General features: G+C 41.9%; 1 protein-coding gene across 1 annotated transcript in view; it reads right to left on the bottom strand.

Moving 5' to 3' along the window:
- The window catches only part of PAPSS1 (3'-phosphoadenosine 5'-phosphosulfate synthase 1), a 118088-nt gene that overhangs the window by 17864 nt on the left and 76200 nt on the right, over positions 1-24024 (bottom strand). The window contains exon 11 of the mRNA XM_037020213.2: positions 3977-4206. Coding sequence (XP_036876108.2) covers positions 3977-4206 — 230 coding nt within the window. The remainder of the gene's footprint in view (positions 1-3976; positions 4207-24024) is intronic.

Genomic DNA, 24024 nt, shown 5'->3' with positions numbered 1-24024 from the left:
TTTACGAGCAAAGACTCTTCTCAGCTGACAGCAGAAGGGGAAGTCAGGGAGGTTTGAAGCATGAGAGGGATTCGCTATGAGCGAGGTTCTATTACTTAAACGGAGGAGCCCATAAGGAAGGACCTAACAGTAGCATCTAGGAGCAGAAGGCAATCCTCAGCCAACAGCCAGTAAGAAGATAGAGATCTCAGTCCCACAACCTTAGGAAACTGAATTCTGCCAACAGTAAGGGTCATCTTGAAAGTGAATTCTTCCCAGAACCTAGCCCCGCCATAAAATCTCGTCTAGCCCATCTCAACTTCTGACCTAAGGAACTGTAAGGTAATAAATAAATATTGTTTTAAGCTGCTAAATTAGTGATAGTGCATTATACAGCAACAGAAAGCTAACACAATTAGCAACTTGAAAACATTAGTCACTACACAGAAACCACTAGAATAGATGAGATTTCCTATAGAAATTATATAGAAGGGAAGAATATATGAAAAAGCCTGAAGGATGCCTATGATTACTGTATTTTTTAAAAATGACACTAATAGTACATGACTATAGGATTAAAAATAACAAAAGAAATACTCTCTTGATAATGCAGAAATAACCAGACAGCAAACATTTACACGCACATGTCCCTTCATTCACCCATTTCCAAAAAGTCCTCCCTCAGTCACATGGGCTCTCTTTTTGTTGGGTTGCTATTTCAATAATCTGAACCACAATCTTGCATTTACCTACCGAAATACAAAGAAGATTTACTTCATAAAGGAGAAAAAATTACAAGTAACTGAATTATCTCTAAAAGTTTGTTTCTAATAGCTGAAAGAATGGGCTTTAATCTTGTAGTCTTAAAACTAAATTTCCTTGAGTCACTATTACAGCTAATAAGAACCAACTTAACATCGTTAAGTATAAACAGATGATTTTTATCATAATCCCTATCAATAATATCTTGCCTAAAATCTTCATGAAGTTCGTTTCTCCCTGAGCCTTGTCTTACACTGGTATTTAATCAAATCAAAAGCTGCAAAATCATTAATTACATAAAAGCTGGCATTGAATAGCATTCATTAATCAAACATAAGACAACCTCATATGTGAATAATTAATAACTGTTTTCTCACTACATCAAAGACTATTGCCTTTCCACAAATTTTAGTCACTTTCCAACATATTCCCATCAACTTAATTATATTTGAACACAAATATAAAAGATTAGAACTCTAAGGTAGTTTCAAAACTTCCCAGTTACAATTTATTAAGATTTGGTAACTCAAAAAAAATTCCAAGAAAATGAGCCACTCATGCAACTAATATAGAATTCATCACTGGAAAATCTTATGAGAACTGATGTAATTATTTAGCTTTTGAATGATTAAAAGAGAGACTTAAAGCAATACTACACAGATTTAACAAACATGAAAGATATCCAGGGCTTTCCAGCACATAAGCCCACCACATACAGATAGATGGGTTGTAGGACCCTGTGTGTGATTAAATCACCTGATCATGCAGGGAAACCACAGTAATGAAACATGTAAGCACAAGCAGAAGTGTAAAAGAAAAGCTCAACTCCATTTAGTTTTGTTTCCCTAACTCATCAGAATGGAAAGTCACCTAAGTTTTAACTATTTGCCCAGTAGTAGAATGATTTTCTCTCTCTCTCTCTCCTTGTTCTTTAAGTGACTAATCATTAACTTTCAGAAGAAGATTATGTTCATAGCACCTTGTACACAAACTAAACAAACAGATTGCATGCTGGGAGAGAAGCAAAGGGTTCCCCACCCTAGCACTCTATCTCTGACACTGTATGTTTTACAGATTTATTCCTATAGAATGCTACCCTCCTCAGGGGTTCTCGGCTTTCAAAAGAATGCCAACGTGTAAACCTCTCCCCAGACTAAGTAAATTCCGATCTCTAACGGTGGCCCTGCATACTTTTAACCATAAAAGGACAGGATGGTATTAGAAACATTTTTATTTTACTCTTTATTTTTTTCAGTGTTCATCAGCTTTTGTGTTAATACAGTTCAAGGTTTACTGTAATTGCTTTTATTTTTCTTAATATTCTTTTTTTAAAGCTGCTAAGGCATCTCTTTGGTAGAGAAAGTCAAAACTGTCAGCACATCCCTTTTACAGCTGCACTGTTTTAAAGACAGTGTAGTGTATGTGTATATAACTATATATGCATATGCATGCATAGTACATATGAACATACACACAGTTTAGAACTATTTATAGGCATTAGCAAACTCCAATTTTGCACAAGGGTAAAAACGTTTTGGTTTACTACAAAGTCTTCTCATGGCATGTTTCAGATGTAAAATGGAATCTGGACCAAATTTTAGATTTTCAGAAAGTAACAGTCCAGAACTGCTCCTGTCTTGAATTCCACATGTGGGCCACAGGGGGCAGTTAGGTATTCTTTTACACTTGCCAGCACCAGTTTGATAAGCCTTTTCTCTTCAGAGATTCCTAAGATTGCTCCGTATTTTAGCTACACAGTTTATCACTCAGAAAAGCCTGCTGTCATCTAAAATTGTACATTTTCCTAAGAATTACATATGACATTAAGTAAGAAGCTAACAAATCCCAGAAACTCCACTGTTAGTAGTATTTCTTTATCCAGACAACTTAGCATTCATCTCAAAGAAATTAAATGACACAAAACTTCATGCCCCTTTTCGAAAAAAAGAAAATGCTTTGATTTCTAAAAGATTTCTTCTTCTCTCTGGTCCCCACCGTATTAAATGAGGACACAGGATCAGGATCAGGAAGAACACTATTCCTAAAAACAGAGACATCTGTAAAGTATCATGCAAAAGGATGAGGGCTCTGAGATCAAAGGTGTATGAGTCCATGGTCAATTTTCAATTGGTACCTCTCAGTATAGGTGACAACAAAAAAATGTAAATAAAAAATAACACCTCACTTGCTAAACATAAATTGTAATTTTTACTAAAAAAGAAGCAGGCATACTAAATAAGCAGGTGTGATTTGTACTACATACTAATCATTAATCAACAAAACAGCAATCGCCTACTAAGACACAGAAATAAAAAGATGTTACAGATCATGCAATGAACTACAGATTTTGAGCTATGAGGGAATCAGCTCTCCGCTGCCATCATTTAAAAATGAAGAAAGAAGGTCAAAAGTGACACGGGACTCTCTGGTTACACAGCAAGGACCAGGGATAGAACCCCTAACTTCCTAACTTCTGATCTCCAGAGCCTCGCACTGCCACTCTGAATTTATAATGTACTACTACTGATATTACCTACAGATAGAAATTAATACAATTTTGTCATTCAAAGGGAAATAGACACATGCTCCATACTGTCATAATTTGGACTTTTTATAAGTTTGTACAGAGGCTTGTTACTTTTTTTCTCCTCGTAAGATCTCTGCAGGAAGAAGCTGTACTCTTCATGGTCAAATGCACAGCTTCTGAAGCCATACTACTTGGGTTCAACTGCAGGACTGCTACTTAGTGGCTCTGTGACCTTACACAAGTTATTTGAACTTTGTATGCCTCAGCTTACTACTTACTTGTAAAATGAGGATAATAATAGCACCTACCTCATAGGATTTTTGTGGGGAATAGTTAATTTAATATCTGCAACAAAGCAATTAGACAGTGCCTGTCACACAGTGATTACACAAATACTAAACTCTCTTACCAGAGCTTACCAGAGTAATCATCACTACGTCCTTGGACTAATTCTACATGATCAGTAGTACTACAGCAGATATGGCAGACACAGAAATGTCAATACTTTTATGAAATGATGAACCATGAAACCAGATTCAATTTTACTTCTAACTTCTGGAATACTGAGTAATTAGTTTCCTCTCTCCATAATGGATACCACAAAAGCTTGTCATTGGTAAAGTTGTAAAGATAACAATATGTTAAAGGCCTGGGAGGAGCTTAGAGCAGAAGATGATTCATAGATTTGTTCAGAGAATGTAAACTTACTGTTCGGAGTCATAGTAGTCCATTTGCTTCTTTTTCTTATTGTAAGCTGCAACTCTAAATGGAACTATTTCCAAGGTGATGAGGCCGGGGGCCATTGTCAGCACTTTGGCGCCATGAGTAGGCTCATAAAGATCCTTCCCTGTTTCTGGATGAGGCATGCCAGCAGGGTCTCGTCCAACAATGTAAAAATTGGCTCCTGCAACCATCCGTGCTCTGCAATGCCACTGGACCTAAAATAAAAGTTTTCTTATTAGATTACTATACTGTTATGACTGGTACTTGGAAGTAGTAAATTGATAATAAATGCATATACAAGCAGTCCCTGACCTACAATGGGTCAACTTAAAATTTTTCGACTTTACAATGGTACAGAAGTGGTACTCATTTAGAAGAAACTATACTGCAAAGTCTGAATTTAGATCTTTTCCCAGGCTAGCAACATTCAGTACAATACCCTCTTGTGATTCTAGGCAGTGTCCACACGCTGTGGCTCTCAGCCAGCCATGTGATCACAAGGGCAAATAACTGAATCTCTTGCAACCACTGTTCTTCACTTTCAGTACAGTATTCAACAAATTATGTGTGATATTCAACACTTCATTATAAAATGGGCTTTATGTTAGATGATTTTGCCCAATGTAGGCTAATGCAGATGTTCTGAGCACATTTAAGGTAGGCTAGGCCAAGTACAATGTTCAGTAGGTTAGGTGTATAAAATGCATTTTTGAATTAGGATATTTTCAACTAATCAGGACACAACTCCATCATTAACTTGATTCTTATACAATCAATATCTATCAGTAGGAAATCTCAACAAATTTAAATGTATCATCTTGGGAAGCCAGAAATAAAATTGGCAACCTCTTCCCCTACCAAAATCTAAAAAATATAAATGTGTATAGATGTTTATGCATATGTATTTATATATTTCATTACTTTTAAGAGATATGTGAACATGCATATGTGTCTATGTGTACAGTTTTACACAACTACTAGGTGTCACTTTTTATAGTTCAAAATCTAACCTATTTGTTAGAATTCAAGCTAGTGGTTGGTTTTCTGAGGAGAACAATTGGAAAGGGCTCCTAGGATAAAGGCAATGTTCTGTTTTATTCTTCCTAGTTTTATTGAGTATAATTAACAAATATAATTGTATATATTTAAAGCACACATGATGATTTTACATACACACACACACACACACACTTTGTAAAATATTTATTTACCACAATCAAGGTAATCAGCACATTAATTACCTGACATAGTTACCTTTTTGTATGTGTGGGAAGAACACTTAAGATCTCCTCTCAGCAAATTTCAAGTATATAATGGAGTATTATTAACTATAGTCACCATGATGTGCATTAGATCCTCAGAACTTATTCGTAACTGCAAGTTTGTATCCTTTAACCAACTTTGGATATAAGAGCTTGTACCCAATCCACTTTGATATTAGCTCTAGGAAGTCCTGGTAGTGTTGTCTCTTGATCCAGTATCTGATAGAGCATGTTCACTATGAAAGTTCATTGTGCTATATACCTTTCTCTATGTTATAATTTAATACATTAAAAACTACTGGATGAAAATTAGTTATGAATATTTAATAAACTGGTACCAAAAAAACCATGTAGCTACGTGACTACCAGGCAACATACTAGGTAAGAATAAAACAAGGTGTTGGTTCTTACTAAACCGCCATGTTACACCTAAAACTAGCTTTGACGCCTATAATTTCACATAAAGATCTGTTGAAAAACAGAAATTGGTCTAACACCTAAACTGTGGAACTTCAGAAGTTAAAGTAACTCAAGGAGATCACCATTCTCATTGAAATTTGAAGAAAGTGAACCCCTCAGAGGTTAAGTGACTTGGACCAATGAAGTACAGGACTGAACAAACCCAGGTCTAGAAATTTGGTCTCAGCTCCCTTTTAGTGTAAGGCTTCATCATTTAATGATTTACCAAACCACCTCTGTTCTCCATGAAAATAAGGTATACATGATCGTTTTCATTTGCTTTCTCTTGACAGCTTTCTGATACCAAGTACTCACATTTTCATCAACATAGTTTAGAAAGTACAGTAGCATGAGGGTAATACCTTACCCTACTGTAGGGAAAATGGAAGTTACATGGCCATGATCCTCACCTGTGTACCCACAGTGTACATACAATGATGTAATATTTAGCCTACTGCGCAGGTACATACCCGGAGGCAATAAGCCATTACTGCCTGCCGGCTAGAGGAAGAGCTCCTCCAGATCCTAGAGCAGAGCCCGAAGCAGAAGAAGAGAAGCCTGGAGAGCAGAGCAGAGACTGGAGCAGGGCAGAGGGAAGCAGGAGAGCAGAGACTGGGGAGCAGGGAGCAGAGAGCAGAGACTGAGACAGGCTTGCCAGGTGCAGACGGGATTCTAAAGCTTGACCTGCCACTGAGACTAAAACTTGGTATGAGCCCCATTTTGCCCCCAACATTCCACCATCATTTTTTGGGCTCACAAAATCCACAGTGAACTTACCTGGGGCTGGAATACTCAGGTGAGACACCTATACTTGAATTTGGTCATGCTGAGGAGTTTCAGCTAAGTTGTTCCTGCTGCCATCTACCTCTTTATTTCTAAACAGTGTATATGTGTAGACTGTTGTACCAACTGTTTAATTTTAGATATTATATAATATAGATGTTATTTCCAGATTATTTAAATTTCCTACTATAAAAGATAATGTTGGGCTCTTACTCCACTCTCATTTCCTATCCCGTTTATCTATAAACATACTGATATCAACACTTGAGTGAAATCAAAATTTATCTGTAAAATGGGAATTACAATCATATTTATCTCACAGAATTTTTAAGATTAATATGAAGCATGTAAGGACTTAAAACAGTACCTGGTACAGAGTAAGTACATAATAAATATTATCCATTATTATCATCTTTATTTTATTCGCCTCCTTGTACAACTATTTTTTCCAGAATTAACAATTACTTTGATTTCATCCCACAAACCTGTGTTTCTACGTACTTTGTTCCATCCTTCTTCCTGAGCACACAATTTAACATAATTTTGTCTTCCTTACAGTGCGGCCCTGTGGCGGAGTTCTGGCCAAAGGAACAAAAGTAAAAGTGATGTGAGCCACTCCCTAATGTGGACTGTTAAAAAACCTCCTGAGTATCGTCCTACTTCTCTTTCCCCATATGCCAGCTAGAGAGGCCCCAAGGTCCTGTAACTACACCTTTTCTACTATAGCATAACTACAGTTTGCATCGAGCCGCCACAGTTCTGTATGAACAAGATGCAACGCGCAAGCTGAAAGACTTTTGTGGCCACATATGCCACCTCTTCCTCCACCCACCCTCACATTCGACTCTTCATGAGAATTCTGCTCATTCCCCTCTACCCCTTCACAGGAGAAACAGAGGAGACCTTTGCTAGCTGAGACTTAGAATTTTTATCAAGAAGTGAGTCAGAATCAATCATCAATTAACTACTTGAACTCCATTTAAACAGAAAATCTTTTTGCCCTATGCAAATTAGCTACTGCTTACAGAATTGATTAAAAGGGCAGTCTCATTTCTCTGTATTTAGATGAACTTACTTTGCTCATAAAGTATTTATATCTAGATGCTTATATCATTCAAGTACCAAATGGTCAATAAACGGGGGACGTATGGTTTAATTTTAATAGGTAGGGAAGCTCATATCGTTTAATCCACCCCCTCTACCCTTTTAAAACAAGAGGGGAAACTGAAGCCCAGAGAAATCAGTACAAAGCATATTGGTGGCAGTGGCCAGTTCTAATTTTGTCTTGAAAATTAAATTGTCTCTGACTTCCAGAGGTTATATGAGTAAATTAAATGTAAACACACAAACATGCAGTCAACATCCTGCAGGCAACTGATTTCAATTTACATTTCAGTGAATGGTTTCTCTGAGAATCCTTTAAAACTGTAACAGCTGTGAATAGATGAATCACATGTAACTCTTCCAAGAACTCCTGGCATGAATCAACTTATAACCTATTGACAACGTATTGTGTTTTAATCAAAAAAATCCAAGTGAGCCCACAGCGACTGCTGTATCTGGTTAAGGCTTTTGAGTTAGGCTGTACAGATTTGAATCCTGACTTTGCTCCTTACTAACTGAATACCCTGAGCCATTTCCCTTATATAAGCCATAGTTTCCAAATTTATAAAAATGAGAATTATAATGATTAATACATGAGATTGATGGGAGATTGAGGGAACTCAGGATAGCAGCTGGCCCTCAGTAAAGGGCAGTTACAAACACTGCTGTTAGTAGTATTTTGTGAAACATTCCCTGACAATGCCAGTTGAAGTAACTGCCTCCTAAGCAGTGTTTCTAAAGAAAATTTATTTGCATAGTGATCACCTGCTTAAACATTACACTATCCTACTCCTGTGAATGAAAACTGGTATAAAATGTTTAAAATGGACGCTGACAACATGTCAGAAACCTACAAGATTCCAATTCCAGAAATTACTTTGAGTCAAGTAGGCAAAGATGTTCACTTCAGGTAAAATATCAAGACAGAAACCAACTCAAAGATCTTCCAATGGGGTATGGGTATTGATTAAATTAATTTCCTAGCATTTGAAGACCATGCAGTCTTTAAAAATAATCAGACTTTAAATTTACACAGAAAGGTATTTATAATATAGAACATTTAAGAAGCAGCTTTACAAAACAGAAAGCAAAATATGTAATAGAAATGCTGGAGGAAAATGAAATAAAGACTTTAGGTTTTGATTTCTATCATAGTTATGCATGTCCTACAGAGCTAGATCTTGGAAAATTACCGACTTGGTTTATTAGTGAACCAACTGCTAAAAGCATGCAACTCAAAACAAAGGAGGGAATGAAGATGTTCAGTGAAAGGAAAGGAGCGACACATAGCAGCAATTCACCGGAGAGTTCCGCTTTATTAGGGAAAGGTGCTGGGTTATATAGGAAGGGGCATGAATTGATCGAGGTGTCACTTCTACGGGGCTGGTGGCTGTTGGCTAGGTGCTGGGATTGGGAGGGGGGCGAGAGGTGATTGGGCTTCAGGTGGCGCTGGCGGGAACTGAGGACCCCGAAGAGAAGCTGAAAGTTTGCCATCTTACTGGTGGGGACCCTTCATTCCCCCCTTTCTCCTCCATGGGTTTGTGGACATTGCTTTCTCTCTGGCTGCTTCCTGCTGAACAGGGGCGGAGAAGGGAGTGAGGGCTTGAGGATTGGGAGGAAAGGGTTGATAGGACTCCCCGCAGTAAGGACGAGTAGATGTGGACTTCTTCAGGTTTGGAAATCAATGAAGGTTCCCTGTAACCATAGGTTGGCCAAGAGGATATGGATGTCAGGAGCCAGGCGTCTGTGGCTATTGTTTCCAGGAACAGTTTCCAGTGGAGAGAGGGGTCCATCTCAGCGTGTGGTAAGGAGGTCACATGAGGGTGAGGGATCTTCTGTGGCCAGAAGCTGGTAGTTCCTGAGTAAAAGCTGGTTGAAAGCTTGATTAGAGATTTTTCCGACTTGGGATTTGATGAACTTTATTATACAGGGTAAGAAGAGACAGGCGAGAAGAATGATTATTATGGGGCCTGCAATGGGCCAGAGCCAGGTGAGGAGGAGGTTTGTTAGTATTGACGAGAATGGGTTGGAATTGGAAGCAGAGCGGAGACTGGAGGCAAGGTCGGTGAGTTTGGTAATGTCAGTTTCTACAATGCCAGATTCGTTGATGTAATAGCAGCACTCTTCCCAGAGGAAGACGCAGGTGCCGCCCTTCTCGGCTGTAAGCAGATCTAGGGCCCGCCGGTTTTGAAGGGTGACTTTAGCTAGCGAAGTGACCTGTCTTTGGAGAGAGGCTAGAGAATCGGCAGTGGATGTCAGGGCTCCCTCAAGTTTGGCGTTGAGATCTCTAACTGCCTATAGAGAGTGACCCAAGGCTTCTCCCGAAAACCCTGCCCCAATGGCTGAGGTGGTCCAAGAGATGCTGACCATGATGGGAAGGAAAGCAGCCCTTTTTGTGCGCGAGGGCAAGGGAGGTTGGAGCTCAAGGAATTCTGCCATGCTGTAAAGTGTTAACTGTGGGATTAGGGTGACGAGAATGCAGGGTGTATCGGAGTTGAGAGGCAGTGAGTTGAAAAGACTGCTATTACACTAAAAGAAGTGTCCTGGTTGCGTATAAGTCTTAGAGCCGGAGGTAGGGGTGTAGATAGAGAGGCAGTGAAGTGTGCTGGAGGGGGGTGGAGTTGGGCCTACACAGTGGTGGATGGTGAGATTATCTGAGTATTCTGGTTCCCATAGGGGTATGTCTGCCAGGGGGCAGAGGGGTTGTCTTTCTGCATGGAAGGAGTAGTTGGAAATATTAAGGGGCATGGCGGCCAGCAGTGGGCGCTGTAGTGATGTGCACAAGAAACAATTGGCGGTGTTAAGGGTGTGGTTGAGAAAGATGGTGGTGTCCTGAATGAGCTGTAATGAAGAGTAGGAGAAATGGGAAGAGGGGTGGGGATAAGAAGATGAAGAGGTGCTATCAAGAGTTTGGATAATGACTTTTTCGGAATGTCTGATATCTGATGCAACTTGAGAGATCTGGGAATGAGAGGGAACATACTTTCGAGAGATATGAAGGGTACTGTGGGGGGTCGAGGACCCCCCGTAGTAAACTGAGGCTGTGACTCTGGCAGCCCATCGAGAGTCCCAGGGATCTGGGATTGATAAGAAGAATGAGCCATTGGGATATTTCATGAAACGGTTGGAGGAGTAATACTGTAGGTACTGGAAGTTACCTATGTAGTGAATGGTGCAAGACTAGTAGGGACATCTCCTGTAGGTATCTGGCCATCGCCTGCAATAGGCTTGTTTTTGGTCATAGAGGAAGCAGAGGTAGGGAGAATAAGGGTAGCTGCTAATGAACACTTCAGTGGAGGGAGGAAAGTGGAGGTATAAAGGCTCAGAGCAGCTTTTCAGAGGGCAGTCTGGTGTGGCAATGAGGGCAGTAACTTTTGTTTGATGCTGTGTGTAAGTCTGTCTGACTTTAAATCGCCATACAAAGGAGGCTGGGATGGTGGGGAAGACAATAGGAATGAGGAAAAAAAGCGAGAGAGCAGTAAAGGAGGAAAAAGTCATGATTTGGGTATGGATGGCAAAGGGGGTGAATGGGATTTTGGAGGAAAGAGGACAATAAGGTCAGGAGTCTGGAGGGAGGGAGAGTTTATAAACTTTTGTAGGTTAAGAGATCTTTTAGGTGATGTGGGGACAGAATGGTAAGGGGCGCCCTGAATGTCAGTTTATAAGCTTCTTCCTGCAAGAGCTGTCTAGCGGCTAATGCCCGTAGGCAGGGGGCCCATCCCCGAACTGTGGGGTCTAATTGCTTGGAGAGATAAGCTACTGGGGCAAAGGATGGGCCATAATATTGGCCTAGGACTCCTAGAGCTTGACTGGACCTCTCATGAATGTATAATGAGAAGGGCTTCGACAAATCAGGAAGATGGAGAGCTGGGGCTTCCACAAGGGCTTGACAGAGCTTAATGAAGGAGTGTTGGGGTGAGGAGGATAATGGTTTTTTAGGGGGGGCTCTTGCTGAGGTCGTATAGGGGTTTTGCCAACAGGGAGCAGGGAGAAGTTAGGGATTTACGGTCTAAAATATCTAGCCAGGCTTAGAAAGGAAAGGATTTCTGTCTTGGTTTTGGGAATGGGCAGGTCAGAGAGGAGCCATTTTCTGTCTAAGGTAATGGACTTTCTTTGTTGAGACAGAAGGAATCTGAGGTAAGTGACAGGAGGGGAAGAGATTTGAGCTTTGACGGGGGATACTCAGTAACTTCTGGACGCTAGAAGGTTAAGTAGAGAGGCAGTGTCAAGTTGAGACTGTTCTCACGAGAGACTGCAGAGTAGAAGATTGTCCATGTATTATAATAAGGTGGACTTGGAGTGATCATGATGAAACTGTTTGAGGTCTTGAGCTAGGACCTGTCTAAAAATATGGCGACTATCTCGGAAGCTTTGTGGCAAAACTGTCCAGGTGAGTTGTTCAGAATGTCTTGTGTATGGGTCCGTCCAGGTGAAGATGAAAAAATCTTGGGAGCAGGGGTCTAGAGGGATAGAAAAATGGGTCCTTGAGATCTAGGACTGAGAAGTGGGATGCTGAGGCTGTATGGATTTGGAACTAAGGGATGGATAGGGACAATGGCTATGTTGATGAGGCGAAGGTCTTGGACAAGGCGGCAAGATCCGTTGGTTTTTTTAACAGCTAATATGGGGGTATTAAATGGGGAGTGAGTGGGTCTGCTTGAATGATGGGTTGAAGGCCTATGAGGGCTGAAGTGGTTAGGGGGTATTGGGCCTGACAGATATACTGAGAGGGGTCACATAATTTGATAGAGGCAGGGGGACATAGGGCCACGGAGGGGCTTGTAATGTCCCAAACTTTGGGATTTACAGGGTGTATGAGGGCAGAACCGGAGCTTTCATTGAGTAGAGGGGGGTCGTCGGCTATGAGGGCCATCAGAAAGGGAGTACTGGGGGCTGTGGGAGTGGATATAGTTATGGAAACGTGGAGGAGGGAAAGGATGTCTCGTCCTAGTAAAGGGATGGAACACTGGAGCATAACCAGGAAGGAGTGGGAGAAAGGTATGGGATTGTCTTGGATTGTGCATAAAAGGGTGGGTGGAGGGTTTAATGGGAAAATCTGTTTACCTCCTACTCTGACTATAGGAGTAATGGCTGGCGTGGTAGGGCCCCGGTATTCTCACAAGACTGAGAAGGTGGCTCCTGTATCTAGGAGGAAGGAGATGGGGTGACCGTCTACTGTTAAAGTAACCCTGGGCTCCTGTTTGGTGATGGAAATGGTCGGGCGAGAAGCCCCCGGACCCCATCAATCTTCTTCTGCCAGCCCCACTACAGCGGGCTTAGGATGGGGGTTGTTCGTCCAGCCTCCCCTTCGGGTGGTTGGGCAATCAGACCCCCAGTGGCCCTTTTTGTGGCATCTGGGGCATGGGGTGGTAGGAGATCTGGGGGAGGGGCATGCCCTTGACCAATGTCCCTCTTTTCTGCACTTGAAACAAGCTCTTGGGGGGGGTTGTTTGTAGAGGGGCGCCCAGGTTGTGGTTTTATCAGCTGGGCCAACATCTGGAAATTGGCCTGATCAACCTTTTGTTTACGGCATTCTTTCTCCTCCTCCCGCTTATGGAAAACTTTAAAGGCCACTGTTAGGATCTCAGTCTGTGGGGTAGCGGGGCCCTGTTCTAACTTTTTGAGTTTAGCTTTAATGTCGGGGTAGCCTTGAGCTAGGAAGTATGTCATAAGGACATGTCTTCCTTCAGGTGTTTCTGGGTCCAGGCTGGTATACTGTAATAGGGCTTGAGTGAGTCTGTCTAAGAACTCGGAGGGGATTTCATCTCTCTTTTGAATTATGTCTTGGAGCTTTTGAAAATTGACTACTTTACAAGCTGCCCTTTTTCAGACCTGCTATTAAGCAGGAGGCAAAAATATCTCAAGAGCGGAGACTCATGGCGGTGTTATAATTTCAGTGTGGGTCTTGTTCGGGGACAGCAGTGGGGCTAGGGGGATAGGTGGGGTCAGTCCTGTGGGTTTCAGTAGCCTGCATTTGGGCGAAGTCCTAAACTCGTCTACGCTCTTCAGGGAGGAGAGTATTGGCCAGGAGCATGAAAATGTCATGATGTGTGAGGCTGTAAGACTGGAGGGTCTATTGAAACTCCCTGATGTATGTCATGGGATCAGTGGAAAAGGAACTTAGGCGTTTCTCTAGTTAGGCTAAATCTCTTAAGGAGAAAGGGACGTGAACGCGCACGATGCCTTCGGATCCTGCTACCTCCCGGAGGGGGGTGATAATTTTGGGAGGCTCTCGGGACTGAGTCTGAGGGGGACTGAAGGGTTCTGGCTCAGTCTGTGGGGGAGTGACGCGGTCTAGCCGTGCCTAGTCGAGCAGGTCCTGAAGTGCAGAAGGGGGGCAAAGAAAATAAAGAAAGATAGAATCGGACCCACATGTCGCCAGCTAGCAGCCCAGCTGCTTGCCTCTGCTGCTTTAGTTGGGCTTGAACTCATGACTCTGAGGTTAAGAGTCCCATGCTCTACTGAGCTACAGCAGGGCTCCAGTTAATTGCTTATGGAATGCGTTGTTTTCTATTCCTGCCACATCGGCAAGTGGGGGAAGGGCATAGCTAGAAGCAGGGGCGGTGTTTCTACACATCTTCAAGGTCTCCCTATTTTCAGAGTGAGGAGTCTTGGCAAGATATGTTTTTGTGGACAGATAACTTCTAAGGACTGCACCGGTTGTTCTCTAGCTTGTGCTTTCCCATGCTGCGTTCAGACATGGGGGGAGGTGCTTTCCCATTCTCTCTACAAACATGTGAGAAGACAAAGGCAGTCCCTAACAGGGGAGAAACAGGTGATGAGGGCAAAGACGGAGGAGGCCCCTGGGACCTAGTTAAAGGGGGGCTGAAAGGCTCAGGCTTAATCTGCAGGGAATGAAGGTGGAGGAGGTGAGATGGGGGAGGAGATGGTTGGGGAGGAAGGGAGAAGGGCTGTTGTAGGAGAAGAAGGGGAAGGGAGTGAACAGGAGGCTTCTGCGGGGGCGGCGGCTTGCAGGCTAGGAGAACTTGGGAGGGGGCGGGGAGAGGAGGAGGCAGAAAGCTTCCATATAGGGAATCTCCTTCCATTTTTTCAGGTGCTGGCAGTAGTTAAAAAGATCGCGAGTGATGTTAGGATCAAGAGTTCCCCCTGCGGGCCATTGCTTGTTATTGTCTAGGGGGGTATGTCGGCCAATCTTGGGAGCAATATTTACGGAGAAGTTTTGGTTTTATATCAGGCGTCAGGGAGGGGGTAGCCAGATGCTTAAGCAGGCATTCAAGAGGTGAACTTTCAGGGAGGGATGAGGAGGCTCCCATGGCTAAAGGACAGAGAAGGAGACAAACGGGAAGACGAACGGAGATCCTCAGACTGGAAGCAGACCACAAGGAGACAAAGGGCGTCCCCGATGATCCTTGGTGGTCTGCAGAAACTCGTATACGAGTTGGAATTTCTTGGGAAGTGTGGGTCGTCACCCAGACTTCCCTAAGAAGGCAGAGTGCCGGAGTCATGAGGTACCTAGCGCTAGGCGTTTTCGGCGGACAGAGCAGAAGGAGGAGGGGGGGAAAAGGGAGCGTTCTCATCCACAAAGGAGTCACCTCATTTATGGCTGTTGGAGGGGGGTGCCTGAGAGTCAGCCGCAGCCGTGAAGGCCTGAGGCGGGGATTTATGACTGTCGGAGGAGGGGTTTGAGCGTCTGCCGCAGCCGTAAAGGCTTGAGGCGGGGATTTATGGCTGTTTGGGGAGGGGCCTGAGGGTCCGCCGCAGCCGTGAAGGCCTGAGGCGGGGAGAGTTCCCTCCTCATCCCCGAGCGTCAGGGCCTTGCCAGACGATGACGGTCAATGGCACTGCGATACCTCGGGGAAGAGTGGCCCACCCCGGGGAAATTTTGCTTAAAAACTTTCAGCACTGATGGAAGGGATGGTGAATGCGTTTGACTGTCAGAGGAGGGGCCTGAGCATCCGCCGCAGCTGTAAAGGCTTGAGGCGGGGATTTATGGCTTTTGGAGGAGGGGCCTGAGGGTCCGCCGCAGCCGTGAAGGCCTGAGACGGGGAGCGTTCCCTCCTCATCCCCGAGCGTCAGGGCCTTGCCGGACGATCACGGTCAATGGCACTGCGATAGCTCGGGGAAGAGTGGCCCACTCCGGGGGGAAAACTTACCTAAAGGCCAGAGAGGAGTGGTGAGTGTGATGAGCCAGCGCCGGAAAAAGAGGACGAGGGCAAGCTGCTGCTGGTGTCTGGGGAAGACGGGGCCCAGTTGGGGTGTCCCGTCTCCCGGGTTTCGGCACCAATGAAAGGAAAGGAGCGACACATAGCAGCAATTCACCGGAGAGTCCCGCTTTATTAGGGAAAGGTGCTGGGTTATATAGGAAGGGGCATGAATTGATTGAGGTGTCACTTCTACGGGGCTGGTGGCTGTTGGCTAGGTGCTGGGATTGGGAGGGGGGCGAGAGGTGACTGGGCTTCAGGTGGCGCCGGCGGGAACTGAGGACCCCGAAGAGAAGCTGAAAGTTTGCCATCTTACTGGTGGGGACCCTTCATTCAGGGGTCTGAATTCCAAAACACCAAAGGCAGCTGGGAGGTATGGGGTTGTCCCCAGCACAGTAGTGGAGTTTTACACTCCAGAACAGAATAATGAAGCCCAGGGCAGACCTGATTCACTGTGTGGTACAGAATTTTCTTGTTGCTTTCTTTGAGGAAAAAAGAAGGGTGAGGGGAGCAGTAAGGAATGACAGGAGGGCTAAATATAAATGCTAAATGAGGTTCACAGTATCTCACTTCAACTTCAATTAAGGTTTCAGAACTTTTACTTTTATCAAAATGTTCCACAGAATACTGGCTGCTTAGAATCAATAACTATAGCTAAAATAGATATGTGTTTCAGAATATCCTCCCCAGCTACATTTTTGAGTTTAAGGTCTATTCAAATCTTTAAATTCTACAGCATGGGTAGTAGAGTAAGGCTCAGTTAAGTTTTGCCACCCAACTGATAACTGGGGAGTAGTTCATGATTCAAATTATAATCAACTCTTAAAGAAATTTATGCAAATTTATCTATGCAAATGTTAATCCTACAATGACTTCTCCCTGCCACCCATCACAGATTAAGATACTGTGTGACTAATGAACCAAAAGACATCCACAGGTAGGAACCTAAATCATTTATTTCCCTAAACATTATATATAATATAAATTCTTCAGAATTAAACTTATTCTTGATTCAACCCAATATGGCATATTACCTATAAGAGAGCCTCTTACCCATTTTTAATTGATGCCTCTTTTGATAAACATAAAAGTCTCACTTGCTCCTTGATTCCACTAGAAAAACTATCTATCATCATCTCCCGACTCCCAAACCTGGCAAAGATTTGGGTAAATTTTTATTTTCAGAAGTTTCTAAAACCAAAACAACTTACTTTCAAAATTTTGAATTACATTATGAAAATATAAAACAGGACCACACCGCTTACATACAACACCACTATATTACCATCATCTCCCCACCCCTAATTGAGAAATTCCATTGTCCAGAAAGCTTGGTAGATTAAATACATATTTTTAATTTTCCTTACATAAAAATACTGAGGATAATGAATAGACCAATTATAGTGACTTATTTCTTTATAATTCACACCAATACCTGCTTTTATGTAAGTATAGTAGATTTTATTAAAGTCCACATTCTATGAGGCAAAACTCATATACTCAACTGGTCTATAAAGAACTTCAGGCACAGACTATTTTATGTAAATGAGCAAATTTTCTTTTCCAAAGTATCAAAAATTTACTTATCTTAATACTACAAATATTCTTTAGAAAATAAAATTCATTACCTATTTTTGTTGGGTAAACATCTATACCTCCATTCATCTCATGAATTCCATTTTAAAATATCCCTCTTTTCTTTGGATATCATCATATCACTCTAGTATTCATCTTTTTTCTGGAAACTGCCAATCATAATGGCCTGCCTCTTGATTTCTGAGCAGTCAGAATCATTTTAAACTCTTCAAGCTGACTGGGGAAATCCGGAGGCCGAATGAAAGAGGAAATTCATCCTTCCCATCATCATGTAGGTTCCGGGTACTTCGGGCTTCAGTCTTCTTTGTACGACTGGTATTTTAAATGCTCTACCAGTTTCTATTACTCACAGACACTGAAGAGTATGTAGCCGGCACAAGAGTCACATTTCTGATTTGCAATGCAAAAATTATGAGATCTACGTACATGTTTACATTTTCCAACTTGTAAAAGAGAATTACACTCATCTTCAGTTACTCTCATCACACAATCTTAAAAGTTGAAAGGGAGTTTAAATTGTGGAATCCAAATCCTCCATTCTGCAAATCAAGAAACTGAGACCTGATAGGCACAATACAGATTTTCCCAAAGATTTCCTTTATCTTTAAGGAATCTCAGCTGTCTGAGTCTTCAAAATAATATAACACATATAAACACAAGAGATGTTATTTATTCAGAGCCATCAGACACCAAACTGATTTTATTCTTGTAAATCACCTTGCCCTGGCTGAGCCCAGCCTCATAGAGTGAAAGGGTGAGTGGGTAGAGAGTATTTCCACTGTGGCCCAGCCTCTCCCTCCCACTCTTGCCTCCCAAGCCCAAAGGCCCCAACATTTACTTTTGATAAAAGCACAAAAGAAGTGCTTGATTTTCTTCTGCCTCTCTGTTTTATAAATATTATCTCATTTAATGTTTATATCAAAGCAGTTAGTTACTATTCCTGTTCAAGAAAACCAAGACTTGGAGAATTTCAGTAACATGTCCAAGGCTGCAAAATAAAAACTGAAAGACTGAGTATTATTCCTGGGTTTCTCTAACTCCCAAGTCCGTGCATACCTATTCTCACTTGGCTTCTTAGACTGTGTCAAGCCCTCTGATAAGACAGAGCAGAAGGAAAAATAAAAGTAAGTACTACATTTTAGAAAGAAATAGTATAGATTACCTAATTGCAGAAAAACCGGAAAAACCAGACTGAAAGACAAAACTGGAATTTGATGCTGTTTCCAAAAGAAACAAGAATAGATCTACAGAAAACCCAAGAGAAAAAAAAGGGACATTTTCTCCCCATGAAAAGCATCCTAAAACACCTGTAAAATCTAATGTGTCTGAAGTAAATTAGTAATTTCCATTCTTAGGACACATATGAAAAGTATATAAAATATCATGCTATACAGATCTTAAAAATCACTTCCAAATAAATCAGCAGGTTCTAAATACTTTTGTGATACAGACCCACAGTTCCTTATCCAAAAATATGAAATCCAATTTTTCCAGCTTGAGATCTGACATTTAACAGTGTGCAAATTTAAGGGATGATTTGATACACTGTATGTATGTTTTGCAAAATGATTACAATAAGATTAGTTAACATATCCTTCTGAAATCCAAAAACTTCGTTTTTAAAAACTAAGTAGCTAAATCTGATTAAGACAGACACTGAAAGTTATTTATGGGCTTCACTAATCCCACTTAGTGTGAAAACCAGTCTGCTATAGAAATATTGATGTAATTTATGTCCCAGACCCACCAGGAAAATTAAATAACACATGACCCCAAAGAATTGGGGTAAGACATTGTAAATCTGTGTCACTCCAGAACATGAAGAAACACTACTCCAGAACATGAATAAAACAAATCAGCAAAAGACAAAATTACCTCAGACCCCAAACAATGTCAAAGATTATGATTAATAAACCTTGGGAGTCTGTGGCTCCTATAACTAGGCTCCTCAGATCTCAAAAAGTAATGTCATGCCTGGTTTCTAGAACTCCTGGAAGTGTTTACAGAAACAGGTTAATACGCTATTTACTGCTGCAGACACTGGTGTAAAGCACAGACTAATTAAACGACTATACTGGCATCCAGCTGGCAGTATGTTCCTATTGTCCCTCTTTAAGGACTTTTGCTCACTTTCACAGAATCAGTTTCTACTCATTTACCAATGCATGGATAACTTCTACGGCAAAGAAAAATCTCTACTTCCAACAATGTGTTTTCTCCAAAATTCAACTGGTAATTCTCATTCAAAGGTCTTAAGCCCAGAAAAAAACCTGTTAGGTGTACATATTCACATTCCAAAATACATTTTACTCCTGGAACTTTGACGTAACAGGTCTTAGAAAGCATTATTAGTCTTTTACAGAAATAGATTTAGTATTTTGTGAGATGGGACAAACACAATTTCCTACCATCAATTTATACCTCACAAAAATAAAAATGTACTGAACAGAACACCTTTTCAGCATTAGAAAAAACTCCCTCCACATGCCAGCAGCCCCACGCACCCGATTCCTAAAATGGAATTCAGGAATCAAGTCATTAAATCTTTACAGACTGGAAAATCAGGGACATCCTGTTGATAACCAAACAAGACTTCACAGCTGCTCATTGTTCTGAAAAGCATTTGTGCTAGGGAAACAAATCTGGTACCAACGCCTTCTAAATGACCTACTGAGAATGATTAAAGGAAGAGTCGTTTTTATTATTATTAGTTGGCAAATAAGCATTACTGGCAGACTTTTTCCTGATGTCACTGGAAAGCTACAAAAATGAGTATTTTTTTAATTACAAAGAAATCTTTACTTAAGGCTGTAAGTAAGTCAAACATGTAAGTGAGGCGACTTGAGAAAAAGAAACGGGTACTTTTCATAAGCCACTCAATCAATCCTGCCAGGTCATAAACATTAAAACACTTAATGGGTTAAAATATGAAGACGCTAACAAGATTTCTAAAGTTTGTTCTTCCAAAGTTCAGAAGTTAGTCTGTGTTGTGCTCAGGCACCAGATCTGGTGATTCTTGACAAGAACATACCTCTTAGCACCTAACAGTCCAGAGCTATAGGCAGATACAAGTTTATCCCCCTAGAGAGCCTGGGAGCTGGGCCTAGGCAGTTAGGATGCCTACCTCCTTTGCCCTCCCACAGACTACCAGCACACAGGCCCCACAGGGGCATCCAGGGAGCAAGGAACCCTGGTGAGAAGAACATGCCGGTCACTGAGCCAGGCCTGAGTTCCAGTCCCGCTCTGTGTCTTGCTGATTGTAAGATCTGACAAAGACTCTTTCCTTTACCTAACACTACCTGGGCTCCTGCAATCCCTCTAGGCCTCAGCCTTCAGGGTCCATCCCTGTAGGGCCTGCACCACCCAGTTGGAGCAAAACCCCTGCTCAGTTTAACAAGAACTCCCATCCTCAATATCTGATCAAATTCTTCATCTTCCAAGTGGTATTTGACGGGGCTGGCCTGCCTTCAGTAAATCCTGCTAGGTCTATTAAACCAACCCATGATTTCTGATGTTACTTCAAAGTAATTGTCTATCCCCTAACCAACCCCACTCCCTCTGCTCCTTGGCTACAAATCCTGATTTGTCTATACTATATTCAGAATTGAGTCCAGTTCTGTTTGGAGGGGCTTCCCCTATTATTATTCCCAGTTCCTGAATAAAGTCTGTTTTTACTGCTCTACCTACTTTCCAGCTCTCATGTTCCTTGACAGACCCCAGTTAAGTTAGTTGGCCACTGAGCCTCAGTAATCTTATCTGTAAAATGTGAATAAAATCCAACTCACCAAGCTGCTATGAGGATTAGATTATATCATATATGCAAAGTATCCATTCAGTGATAGACACAGAGCCAAAAATGCCTATTTTCATTGTCTTCATATTATTATTGTCATATTCTTTATATTAGCTTATACTGTCAAATACTAAAGGACATTCCAAATCAGAGACATGCTCTGACATGAAGTCTATTAGGGAGTCTATTAGGGAGAAGGTCATCTCGGTCTCTGCCACAGTCAAAATCCTTTATACAGATTGACAAACAGCCTTAAGGTATACACCGCTCCCTTGAAAAAGGGACAGAATCCTAGGGATGTTGAGAACTTGCAGCTAAGTAGTTTTTGTTTTTTTAAGTAGTTTTTGTTTTGAGATTCATTATCATGTACTGTCATGAGCTAGACAATGTGTATCCCATTCACTCCTAACAACAACAAAAACATAGGCAAATATTACTAATACTATGAGGCAGGTATCATAATAATACAAAGAGTTAAGAATACAGATCAAACAAATTAGATCACAACCTACAAAACTAGGCTACAATAACCAAAAAATAACTTTGAAAGTTATTGTGCTAGAGACTCCACGCCTGATGAAGACAGCCAGGGCCATCCTAACTATTTTATAGGAACTCCTTTAGGATATTTAAAAAGTTTATTTCCAGTCTGTTTTCAAAATGTATGTGGCCACATACTTTTTTATAAGATAAAAACATTCTAATGATCTCAATGGTTCTGGAGCCACCTATACACTACTATGTGATTTTGAACAAGTTTTAACCTTTCTACCTCAGCTTCCTCACCTGTAAATTGAGAATAATCATAGTATCTAACTTCTTAGTGTTTTTCTAAGGATTGAGTTAGCTAATTCATATAAGGGATTTGGAATATTGCCTGGCAAATACACTAAGATCTCAATAAAAATGGCTATTATATTCTTACTCATTGTACATATACACAACTCATTTACCACTTCTCAGTTTCCTCTTCAGTGAAACTGGTTCAATGAAAAAATTCTTGAGGTTGGCTAAGAAACAGTGAAAGTATCAATGAATGCTTAACTAAACAGGGCTAAAGGACCAAACTGGCTAAAATGAAAAATATAACTTAGTATACGCGAGGCAATACACTGATGATAAGAGTGTCAAATGTTACAACCACACTGGAAAACTGCCTGGCAGCATCTCCTAGAGCTGAACAGATGCATACAAGACCCAGCTGTTCTAGGCGCATAACCAACAGAAATGCCCATGAAAAGGCACGCCCAAACACCTCCACACCAGCACTATTCTTAATTGCAGTACAAAACAGGGGCTGCCCAAATGCCCCTCAGTACTGGGTGTCATCACACGATGGAGTGTCCACAGGACCAAGGACAACCAACCTACAACTACCTACACACAAGGCTGTTTCACACACACAATGTAAAGTCAGAGAAGCAGACACAAGAGTATATGCATATGATTTCAGTTATGAACAGTATTAGGACAGGCAGGACTAGATGCTGTGATGTATGCTCAGGCCCCCTCAGGAAGGAAGGACTACCCCCGGCTCCCAGGAGGGCTGCCGGCACACAGCCGGCAGCTGTCAGGCCTCCTTAGAAACTGCCTCCGCAGAGAAGAGCAGCAGCCGCCAAAGGCCTGCTCACTCCCTGGGCACAGGACTAGACACGCTTGTTTACTGTGAACTTGGACCATCCCTCGGAGGGGCTATTCCAGAACTCCACTCGGGGTCACAAGGCTTCCACTGAGGCTGAACTGCAGCCCAGCTTCTCCCTCTGCCCAGTCCTGCTCCCGTTCCCCTACCATCTCTTCTCTTCCACAGCGTTGATCCCAAGGGTTCGTCCTAATGATTCCCTGAGCCCTAATCTCACTCTCAGAGTCTACTTCCCAGAGGATCCAAACTTCAACACAAGCAAACTGGATCCATGACAGAAGCGAGGATGGTGGTGATGGTGGGGGGGGGGGGGGGGGGGCAGGTTGTGCACAGAAGGGGCAGGAGGGAGAGCCCCCAGATGCTGATAAATGGCCTTTTAAAAAATCTGTGTGGGTCAGTTGTCTGACTTTGTTCAAATGGGAAAAATCCATTTACCTGTGCACCTACAAAATGTGCTTTTTCCTATTATATTATACTTCAATAAGAAATTAAAAGAAAATAAGACAATTAGAAAACAATCAGAATGGGACAAAACCTTAAAGAACATTTAGTTCCACCACCTTGTGCATCCTTTAAACAACCATTTACTGTGCATTTAAACACAGCCCAGAGAGGTCTGAGACTAAAAATCACAGCTGTTGACAAACCAGGCCCAGCACCATGGGAGGGCTCTCAACAATAGTCTTGCATTGTTTTTATCAGACTGTGGGCAGCAATGGCAGTGGACCTGAGGCCCAGGAAGGGTCTGCTGCAGCCAGCTTTCCAACTTGCCAGCTTTGCCCTGAATGCAGAGCTCGGAAGGAGGTTAGCATGTAAGTGCCCAAGGCACCTTTAGGTACCTTTATGATCGAATCTTTCATAAGAAACACACCTGGCACTGAAATCAGAACACACAGAAATCTTTCCAGTGTAGATAAAACAGCACACTTGACCCTTTGTGATGTCCTCTGAAGAAACTATTTCCTGTTTTCTATGGCTAGCTATTTTTATTATTTATCCACCCTCTCATTCCCAACTTTTTAAAAGCAGTTTTTCATTTTTTTAGTTAGCAAAATTTCATCTCTCTTCCCATTTTAAAAAGGAGTAAGAAACACAAAGCCAAAAAAAAAAAAAAAAAAGACACAGGATGTCCCAAATGGGGAAACAGAGAAGGTAAAATCCTTCCCTTTCCTAGGTGGTTCAGTGAGGTTATCAGTCATAAGTCCATTTCTGAGCCTACACTCACTTGGAGCCAT

The sequence above is a fragment of the Manis javanica genome, chromosome 5, assembly GCF_040802235.1.
Source record: "Manis javanica isolate MJ-LG chromosome 5, MJ_LKY, whole genome shotgun sequence".
Lineage (NCBI taxonomy): Eukaryota > Metazoa > Chordata > Mammalia > Pholidota > Manidae > Manis > Manis javanica.
The sequence above is the reverse complement of the archived record's forward strand: the minus strand, read 5'-3'. Positions and strand labels throughout refer to the sequence as shown.